The sequence below is a fragment of the Fistularia commersonii genome, chromosome 24 (assembly GCF_037954325.1).
Source record: "Fistularia commersonii isolate RoL2024-O1a breed Wild chromosome 24, RoL_Fcom_v1.0, whole genome shotgun sequence".
NCBI lineage: Eukaryota > Metazoa > Chordata > Actinopteri > Syngnathiformes > Fistulariidae > Fistularia > Fistularia commersonii.
The window spans coordinates 6,253,776-6,264,944 of record NC_141307.1 but is presented as its reverse complement, the minus strand read 5'-3'; the positions used below and the strand labels follow the sequence as shown (position 1 = coordinate 6,264,944).

Genomic DNA, 11,169 nt, shown 5'->3' with positions numbered 1-11,169 from the left:
TGGAAATATTTTCAAAAGCAATCCCAATGTTTAGTAAATAAATAATTAACAATATTGAAAGGGATCGCTCCAATTTCTCACAGGTAAAATATAATATTTATGTATGATGTGATTTGTCGCATCCCTTGTCTCATCAGATCAGAAGTCCTGTGATTGGTCTCATTCCCTGTTTTCTCAGCTGAGACATAATCTGGTGATCCAGCAGAATTCAAATATTTTCAGATTTGTTTTCCACTCCGTGCATCTCAAACATCTGTGCGTGCACACCTGTGCGCGCATCTATTCGGGCTAGATGACATCTCTCCTAGCTGCCTCCGAGCTGGGTCAGCTTAACCACATGAGTTATGGTGACACTTTGAGTTCTTCCCCTTTTGGATTATTCTTTCCCATTTGGATTATTCTTTCCCAGTGAGATTGTCTGACATTGACATGACTTTTTTTGTATATAATAGAGATGCAGAGGGTGTTGTGCCTTGTTGCGGTACTTGACGAAATCAAAGCTCTTTTCCTCCGCTCCAAAAACTCCCTCGGAATCGCAAAACATTTTTTAGCACTTCACACTCACACCTGGTTTTTCCCCTAACTCTCGGCAAAGTGTAATGATTAGCTGTGAGAAGAGAAAGGAGCCCTGTGCCAAAGAAAATACATCAGCTTGAGCCAGGGCAGGGGGAATGGTTAGGTGCTTTAACTAAAGTACAGTCACTCAGGAGATGCAATAACACCTCATTCTGCCTATCAAAACAGTTTGCTGTGAGTGCGGACAGAGATTGCATACCTCACTCAAGGCCAAAAACCCACTCTACCATGATTATTTTGACCTCAGCATAACTGGTCGTTTTCTGCGACGAATAATTTATAATTTTTTGTACTTTTGCACCATGGGTCTCAGGGAAACGTTATTTTGATGCTCTGTATGTGTGAACGTATGGCAGTATTGATAATAAAGTTGACTTTGACTGACTTATGAACAAACCGGCCACACACATTAGCATAAAGGCTGCACAAACAGATGCAGGACTTTGAATTAATGACTTTTGACTTCTGACTTGCCCGATTTGGAGACTTTTCTTATCATTCAAAAGCAAAAAATGTTACGCATGAGCAGCAGGTGCATTAGCTCACCTCTCCTTTAACAACCCGTGACTCTCATCAGTTTATGACTTAGTTGGTTTAACAGCTGTGGCTTGTTGAAATTTCTTGTTGAAAAATTTTCGAGTGTCGGATTTGCCCTTCTCGACTCGGGACGAGACCATCAAGACTCGGAACTTGCTAAACAATGACTTGCATCAAGCACTCAAAGGTGCAGATGACAAAAACCTGCAGTTAACATATTGTAAAAAGTAACGGCATGTAAAAGAAAACAGTGCGTGTGTGTGTGTAGGAGCACACCTGTGTGTGTCTGTGTGTTGATTCAGCTGGAGTAATAATCATTGTCACACCCCCTGTGGGCGGCCTAGAAGGACTAGGCAGGTGCTAATTGTTCTGAAGGCCTGTGAATGAGAGTGACCGGCTGTGAATGGAGGGGAATGCCGAGATTCGGCCCCGTGTGTGTTTGCCCGGTGTGTTCCCAGTGCGTCAGCTCCGGAGTTGCAACAAATTGCGTGAACACGCCTCCTCTCTGTGTGCCGGTATACCAGATTTGTTAAATAGATCTCTCGGCGAGCCACAGATGGAGCGATGACACCCTTTTGGGAATGATGCAGAAAAAGAAGAGATGCAAATCCACTTAGTCACAGGCCTTCGAGAGAGGGAAAAGGCAGATCCGAAGGGGGAAGAGAAGGGAATTAAACCAACGTAACACCCATCTGATAAGTGTGTCAGGATCTAGCAAGCGGGGTACGGAGGTGGGCCATCTAATAGCATTGGGTGTGTGTTTTTTGTGTGTGTGTGTGTTTTGGCATGTTATCTATCTGAAACATCTGCTCTTTTTAATCTCTGGCAACCTGTAGGAAGCACTTCATTTACTCCCATTAATTCCCCCAGAGGGACGAAACGGAAACTCAGTCTCAATGCCGCACGACTGAATCTAAACGAAATCTTCGAAGAAGAGGATCAGATAAATGAATGGGATCTTGATTCGGGGGGAGTTTTGTGATAAGCGTATGCTCGCCATCTTAGAACGCATAATAGAGCACTATCTCACCCCCAATCTCTCCCCCCACGTCTCTCAATCTGTGTTCTTTGAAGGAATTAAAAAGCAGTGTGTCAAGAGCACGAGAGCAGGGGACGAGTGTCGATAGCAACGGTATCTCTGGTGTGTCCGTTATGTAAAGAGGTAGTGATGTAACCAAGGAGAGAAGAGTTTTAGGATGCATTAGGAGGAGGTCGGGGTGCGAGAGTCTCGGTTTCTGCACGTTCATGATGATCTGTGATGATGGTTGGCGTGCATGCACACGACACAGTATGAGCCTGCTGGGCATGAAGGGAATTTGCACTTAAGACAAGTGTGGGCATCAATAGTGATCATGCATTTTTTTAACATTTTCAAAGATGAGGCCAAAGTTGCACCAGGGTTACAACAAATGCCGCCATGTAATATGCGACTGCTGTCGAAGCACGTTTAATCAGTATTTACTCCTTGTTCACTGATTTTGAAGCTTCAACTCCCATCAGCAGCCGTGGAAACCTGAGCGGACGACGGATCTCCGCTCCACTTGAGTGGCTGTGACTTCTGCGGCTCCATGCTGCTCGTATTGTTTACCAGCCGTGATGCGTTTAGGATGCGGCATGTGACATCTGGGAAAGCAAAGATAGGTAGCAACCGCTCAGTTTGGCTGAAAGGTGGTCTCTGAGTGAGGGAGTCCTCCTCTCGATTGATTTATAGGCCGACTGAAAATGTTTCTAATGAGTTTATGGTCTCAGCTCTTTGTTTCCAGTCGTCTCCGGTGAAGAGCGATGCTCACTTTGTGAAATATGGTCCCATTAAGAGTCAAATAGACTGTAAAGCAGGGGATCCATTAGGCCTCCGCTACCTTGCGATAGATGGCAAAGTCAAGATAGAGACGCTCCCCCAATTGTGACTCACCCATCTTTTATGAAATCTTTTTTGCATTAGCTGTGACTTTGAATAACGGACAAATAAATAAGTTAAAAAAGGAAAAAACTAGACCCTTTCCAGTCCTATTGCATTTGAATGCCTTGAAAAAAAAGCTGGAGTTGTGCTACCTAATTGCCTAATTATACAAGAGACACAGTAAATACATTTGAGTGTGTGTGTGTGTGTGTGTGTGTGTGTGTCTGCGAGCATCATCCTGGCGGAGCCACAGCAGCATGTTAGTGCACTCACTCACGTGCCGTCATACGGTATCCTGCCTGTAAGCAGCAGTGTGTCGCCCCTGTAGTTAAAATACAAGAAGACTGATGGCGACCCTCCTGAGGATGATCCGGCCTGACTTTGAGGCTCAGACGATGTGACGCGTAGTCGGGTGAGGTGCATTAAAGGAGAGGGGTTCGGGGACGATTGGGGCCAAACGTGGAGGCTGATGGGAGGGAGTGTCTGGGTGTCATCGGCCGTGACAGCCTCGCCCTTCCCCCCGCCGTGCCGGCCATCCATATGGACGATGATGGGGACAACGGAGGGGAAAAGGCATCGGGGAGCGGCGATAGAGGGATGCCAACGTCCCGTCCCCCCTGGTGTCCATATGATGTGCTTTAACAGTATCAGCAGAAAACAGCTCTGGGGTTATAGGGTTTATTCCCCATGATATAACGTCCTTGCACATACTCTACTGTACACCCCATCATGCCCTCATATGCGTCTGGACTGGAGTTCCCCCTTCTTGTCCAGACCTTCTCCCGAGGCTGAGCTGATTAACTGTCATAGGGAGCAACAATGCATGTTAATGTGAATTATAATGGACCAATTGAGACGCCCTTTGGTCCCACGCTCCATATGAGGCCATTGGCACAATGATAGTGTACATGGACCCTGCAGGCACAGACAAAGACAAATGTATGCCAGATTTGTAGGTTAATGTAAGTGGAAAGGACAGGGGAGGGCCGGAGGGCGTCCATACGGGTCCAACGTTGTGGTCATAATTCCAAACCAAAACTCGACAAACAAGTCGTTTGGAAATCCCTGATGATGTTTCATTCCTAAACACAAAGGGGAGGGAAATACCGTATGCTTTGTTTTGCAGACAACACATGTAAATTCTGTCATGTATTTTTTCATCCTGGCCTTAAAAGATTTGCTCAATTTGACTAAAAATGGTATTTGAATTAATACATGCTGATTTTTGCTACACATTTCCACACTACACAAGTGGTTACCTTCACACAAGTGTGTCTGTGTGCAGGGGGACTGATGCACACTATATTACAAGTATAAAACATGTATCATAAGTCTTAGCTAGACCCATATATTCCCTCTCTTATATTGCTTCAGATTATAATTAGCATCTATCAGTATCTTGCATACTCAATTCGCTTTATTTTCTCTTTTCCTGACAACTATTTGGTTGTCACTACTCGTTTTACAAACTGACTCTGCTCAGCTGGTCGTTGGAATTACACAGCGCTTTGACTTGAGAAATAAAATGGGATCGGTCTTGCACAATTTCTATGAAAGTCATGTCCTCCAAAAGCTTCCACAATTATCAATTGGTTGCATTTGATAATTAGCACTGTGAAGGTGAAATCTCTCTTGCTGCCACATTATTGGTGGTATGATTGTTAGATGAAATGGATTTCAAAGGAAAGCGAGATGGGAGATGGTTCCAGCAGTTTTTGGGGATTGAAACGGAGACAAGGTTTTGCTCAAGTTTCCAACTAAAGTTGGATTGAAGTTTCACAGTCTGAAGAACAGAATCAAGATTTCTCCCTTGGGATGCTGCATACCATACTCTGCACAGGCGCGTGAAATACAGGGCAGAAATTGATAACCAGTGATGTGCCGATGAATGAGCAGACTTTTCCCGAGCAGGTCCGCAGCGCAGTGCAGTTAAGAGCGGTTTGTCCCTCAGTCTCCCAGTCGATAACTGCTGAGAGTTTTATGGAATGTCTAAGCCTCAATACCAAGTAGATGAAATGCGCTTTTCGTGCTGCATATAACGCATTACATGATAACAGGCTGCAACAAGCCTGTACTGTACTGCCACATTCAAGACCCTGAGAGATTCCCCTGCAGAACAATGCTGAGAACACAGATGTCTTTGCTTTTGAAGATTATTTTACATTCATCAAGCAAAATAGAATGGACAAATATTTTTTTCCACTCCAGTGCCATATGGTGACATAGTGATGGGTCATATGTAGCTTTTGGACATATTTTTGTTTCTTTTTCCTGCAATTATAAATTCCCCTTCAGCATGTCGGACATGCCAGGGTGAACTTATGACATATTTGGAGAGTTGTTTCATCCAGTTAATTCTCCAACACACATAGTTGTCATTTGCTTGTGTGTGTGTGTATGTGTGTATGTGTGTCTGTGTGGACCGGTGGATGGAGAGGTGTCTGTTTACTTCCTGAGCACTGCTGAAGTGCCTCCAAGCAAGGCACCGAGCCCCAATGCTGCTCACTGGCGCCTCCCCGTTTTTCAGACTTGCCTGTAGTCATAACCAGTGTTGAACATATACAAACTGTAGCATAGAAAAAAAGCACATTAAAAAGTAACGCTATTATCTCTTACCCTTACTTATAAATGAAGTCCATGCGCCGCTGAGCGGTTTTCCTTTACCTTAGCATTGTGGATGCTGATGTTGAGTCTTTGCTGTTCATTCAAAGCCAAATCTATCCTTGACATCTCGAATGTTTTAGTGTGATTTGACTTAGAATTAGAGTGGCCGACCGCTCATGTTTAATTGTCAGAAGTCTACACAGCCAGCCTTTTCAAGTGTACCACTCCGTTTGAAAAGGCCGAGTCTTCCGTCTCCTGGTCTGAAGCAAATCCGTTAGCGCCAGCGTTGGTCTTCCCTTACTTATTATCTCCTGCTTCGACTGAAAGTCCAGTTTAGAAAATTCTTTCAGTTTAGCTATGTAATCCTCCATTTTGGAAATAAAGCCAAGCAAGAGGAAAAAATTGCAAAAATGTTGCAAATTCTATTATTCTTTAGCTGGGTAGTAAAAAGGCTCCCTGGGATCACCGGTGCCCCCCACCATGAGGCCCCGTCACTGCGTGCCTCACTTAGTGTGTCTTCGCTGCTGCTTTATGATCGCTCGGCACGAGAAACACATTACAGTTGTTGACGAAAAAAATTATACACATCAGCTAAAGTATGGAAATTTTGTTCATGTATTAGTGCTTGAAGTGTTTGAAAATTTTAATAGTGACATCCACGGAGACACCAATACGGTCTCAGCTGCATTGCACGGCAGCGCAGTTATTGCACAATCCATAGCGGGCTCCGCTGGCTGCTGCATCACCGTACAGCTCTTCTTCATATTTAAACGCTAAATGTGATTTTTTTTCAACGATTTTGAAAAAAAAAACACTGAAAATGGTGAAGTTAGGTTGAAAATAACTTTATAGTACAAATCACTGAATAAATAGAACCATTCAAATTATTTTTTCATTTTACTTTTTTTTCTTTCCATACATATTTTTTTAGTTTGCTCCTTGGTTCGCGCTTGGTCAAACCCAGAAGTCAGGACATGGAGTTCATAGTATAGTGACGGGCCTGTGAGAGACACAAGCCGCCTCTGAGAGTGGAGGTCTCGTCTCCAGACTGTCCAGCCCATCTCACTCAGAAGAGGAGCACAGGTAAGGCGATGTTACCCGAGGGACATTGTGTCTTCCCCCTCGCCGCTGGCATGAAACAGACAGAGATGGAGGTGTTCTCCTTTCACCTCGTCCGTCACGCAACATGTGCAGCGTTGGGAGACGTGGCTCTGACAGCGTATTAATGAGGAGCAACCATTAATAATCCCATCAGCCGCTCCGACTCCTTTTGCTTTCTTATTCTTCTTTGTGATGGATAGCGTCTGTCAGGCAGTCAAACAAGGATGAAAAATGAATCATTTGGTTGTGTCTTCCTTCGTGCCATTGTCCTACAGCACCACTTCTCATACGGCCCTGTCAATCCTCTCAGTTGATGTCTCCAAAACTATTCAGGTCCTCATTGCCGCCTTTACTTTTCTTTTAATCTCCTCTTGTGATTTTCACGCTCATTTCCAGTGTTTTCTTGGTGATTCCTCAAGGGAAATGTGCTGCCGGTTTTCCTCATTATTTCAAATAAACAAACATATCAGTTGTTTGAGAACACTGGGGAAAAAAATAGTTTTGTAACATCTCTGAATAAACTCCTTAATGGGAGTTGGGGCAATGTAGTCCTATCAAATCTATATCTGGCTATCCCAGGGTCTTGGCCAGGTGAATTTAAAACCGCAATTTGAGAACATTTTCAAGAAGGAAAGTAACAACTTAAGTCAGTGCACACAATTTAAGTATATCTATTGGCTTCTTATGAGCCACGGGGAGTCAGCTGCCATCGGTGTCAAAAAGGGTTCCTTTATTTCGGTCATCAGGGGGGACCAAGTCTGCTTAACAGGTGATTAAAATGCAGAGATACCAGTCAACGTCAAACTAATAAGGGCAGTAAATCATTTAAAGGCCCGTCGTTGAGCCAGAAGTTGGGTTACCGCCATCCCAGAGGACAGGGTCGATTTTAAAGCAGTTAAAAGTCTGGAAAGCCGAAAAAGTAAGAAGTAAAACCTAAAATAAACAGCCAGCACTGGTTTTCTTCCCAGAACGGGCTGCACTGACCGCTATGGTCCCCATCTCTTTCAGGGAACTCTATCATGGGTGCTGATCTGTTCATTTTACAGACATTCTTTCTTTCTTTTACTTTCATCATTGGGTGTCTTTGCCCCACTCCTGTACACACCATCATTGTCTCTTTTGCAGAAGCTCAAATACATTGTGCAATAACATCTAATATCTAAACCAGCTATTCTGGGCTCTAACAGTTGTAGTTATTCTCTGCATTGGGCTTAATTCATACCAGCCGAGAGTATTAAATGGACGTCTTGCTTTTCCCACTATTTTAAATCAACATTAGCCAATTCTTTATCTCCATGAATATACAGAAACTTCTTTACTACTTCATTGCTAGAACTGTCAATTTTTTGAGGTTGTTATTATAAAGTGTTTTTTTTCCATAAACACAGGTGCACTTCTGCTAGAGCATTAACCTTTGTCACTAAAAGAATATCGTTATGAGGGTAATTCACAAATGTTAGCCGTCTAATCCTGCCTCTCTGGCACCATCTGATGGAGCTTTTAGGAGGACAAAAAAATATATTTTTATTGGTACAGGGCAGATTTGTGAAGGTAATAGAAAATCTTTGAAACATTAATATTAAGAAATTGTCAATCAAGGGGCTGATTTTAAGTTTGTTGTAGTTAGACTTGTCAGATAGTGAGATAAATATTAAAACATGTTGAGGCAGTGTCTGGTGTTTATTATCGTCACATTTCAATCCACATTCATACTCACTAATAAACAGAATCAATGTCTCCACAATAGAAACAATGGCAAACATAATTTTGAAAAGACCGCTGACATCATGTGAAATGACCCAAGTTATCCATGTTTAAATGAGGCGTACATATGTCAGTAAAGGAGAGATGTACGGATGGGTCATCCATCCATATTTAAATGAGGCATTTTACTGTTTCATAACCACAGGTTTATTTAAAGTATCAAAAAAACAACCTTTAAATTATGAAGGGAAAACTTCAAAGGACACAAATGTACACAATTTAACTAGAAGTAGAAATATTGTCCGGATCCACTGTCAAAATCCACCAGGTTCTAAAAAGATCATCTTCTTGTAACTTAGAGTCTCTCAGCTGTCACATTGCATCAAGAAAATAAAATATTTTCAAAAAGATAAAGGAAAATCAATATCTGTATTTTGTAGAATAATCCTTGGGAGAAACCACAAGACCTCTTCCTTTCCTCGCTCCTCGGTAAACAGTCTCTACAATGTCTATCATTTCCTGCTTGTCTTCCATCGTCCAGTTGATCTTATTGTTGTTGCCAGTTCCCAGATCAATCATGATGTGTTTGTTTCTGTACAAAAAAGAAAAGTTGATGCTCTTAAGACATACTATATAGCTAATCCCGTCTAGTGGTTTTACATGGAAAGAATACATTAGCCAATTAGTTTAAAATGACATCTCAATAAAAATAGTGCATTTTTTACCTGAAAAAGAACATGACCGTGCAGGGGTCATATAACTCGTACATCTTGTTGAAGTCCGGTACCTCTGTGATATCGACAAGATAGATCACTGCAAAGTTTTTCACCTGCCAGAGATCAGAAAGACATGAGACCGCTACTCAAATTTCAGAGAATATTCAAAAGGCCAAGCTATACAACCAGGAAACATCTGATTAAATTTGTCTGGTTACAAGAGGAGGGAATATTGACATTTTGGTCCTTGAACTGCAAATGGCTGCGAAGGGGCTGCTTTTATTTAGACCTGCTTTGCATTTTACTTTGTGCAGTTTACTATCATAACATTTTACTGTAATAATACTCTAGGATTATTGCTACTCTGTTTCATTCAGTCTTAGTTGCTTTCAATTGCATTCCTTTCTCACCACCCTGACTCCAACTGTAAACAGAGTGCTAACATACTGACAACCTTCATTGTGAAATCAGTAAAAACTCCCTGAGAGCAGACATCAAATCAGCAAGTTATTGTCACAGCCCTTTGAGAGTGCAAAAGGCAAACTCCGCAGGATACTTGCCGATTGACAAAATAATGTTTAAAACATTTTCAAAACGTCCTTTTGTCTGATTATATATTTGATATAATTCTACATGTATATTCCTGCTTCTGCATGCCACTTTATTCTAGAGTATACAACGATTATTACAGTTGAGCAATGTGTAATCAATAGTGTCTTTTTTGTTACTCCTTTCTTTGGAAATCCAATTCTAAAAAAGTCCTATCAGTAAAATCATTCACGTGAAATCACAGACCGAACGTGCAGAGGGCGCTAATGAGCACACAGCGACCAAAACACAAGGCGAGGTTTGCAGAAGTGACAGCAGAATGTATAAACCTTTTCAGCGATGCTGTACAGAACTTCGTCCATTTTCATGCATGTCGGGTCCCAGTCGTGTCCAAAACGGATGACGAGAACTCGGTCTTCCTCGGAGAGGATAGCTTGGTCGACCTGCCATCCATTGTGAAGATGCGGTAGCATGTACGACATCTTGGGGCTTCGTTAAGGTGACCCAGACACTCTGAAAAACAACACGTCGTGTGGATATTAAGTTATGAATCATTGACAATGAAAACGAAGCACTCGAACCATAGAGCTTCCTGGTCAAAGAAAAAAAAGCACCTAGTAAAACATCAACGAGCTAGCAAGCAAGCTAGCGCTAGCCATGGAAGAGCCAGAGGCAAGGTTTCAGACTTCATCAATATTCATTCAAAACTAGATTCGTAATGAAACACTCACCTAAATATATGATGGATAGTTATCAAACGAAGTTCGTATTTGAATTCGTAAATAAATGTTTGCCAACAACAGAATGTGTTCAATGCCGCTTCCGAGCTATCTCTCGTTTACAGTACGTTTCTGTACGTGTTACGTCATTGAATTAGCGTCGTGACGCAATTACGTCGCACTTTTGTCGTTTCAACGATTTGAGGTAGCAATTAACTTGTACATTAATGTGACAAACACAAGCGTTCATTAGGGAGAATATCTCGTGGATTACCAGGGTAAGGCTAACATTAGTCCATTTTGCATTTGGAATTCATTATCAAGTTGTGAAAGACTTCTTCTTGCCAAATCCTTTTGTGTGAAAAGAGAATTATGCAACGAAAGGATATTTGAAATGTTCCATTTAGAAATTCATTGAAATTCTGATTTACACACAGAGATCAATTTAATTTTGATTGAATTTCTATACATTAAGAGTAGTTCATTATAAATAAAGTTATAATTACTAGGACTAAAAAGTTCACCACAGGCAATTCAGGACTTACTGATGATCATATTTGTTCATTGAATTTAGGAGTTTTCATTCATTAGGGGATCATCATTCGTCCAAACTTTGCAATTTTAGAAATGTTGAATTGAACTTCCTGCCAGTTGTTTTCCAACTGTTTTTGAACGAAACTTAGAAGTGCACTCATTCCATGATTTTGCAGTACTTCTGTGCCTGTAGGAGGAAATGTTAGTGGCATTCGTACAAATTTGTCAC

At 41.9% G+C, this 11,169-nt stretch overlaps 1 protein-coding gene across 1 annotated transcript; it reads right to left on the bottom strand.

Moving 5' to 3' along the window:
* Positions 1 to 8,692: 8,692 nt before the first annotated feature.
* Positions 8,693 to 10,547, bottom strand: txnl4a (thioredoxin-like 4A). Its single transcript, XM_086171466.1, has 4 exons — positions 10,419 to 10,547; positions 10,017 to 10,200; positions 9,148 to 9,251; positions 8,693 to 9,014 (listed from the first exon to the last, which is right to left on the bottom strand). Exons 2-4 carry the CDS (start codon positions 10,167 to 10,169, stop codon positions 8,843 to 8,845), a joined length of 429 nt encoding a protein of 142 aa, XP_086027592.1. The 5' UTR covers positions 10,170 to 10,200; positions 10,419 to 10,547; the 3' UTR covers positions 8,693 to 8,842.
* Between the last annotated feature and the right edge of the window lie 622 nt (positions 10,548 to 11,169).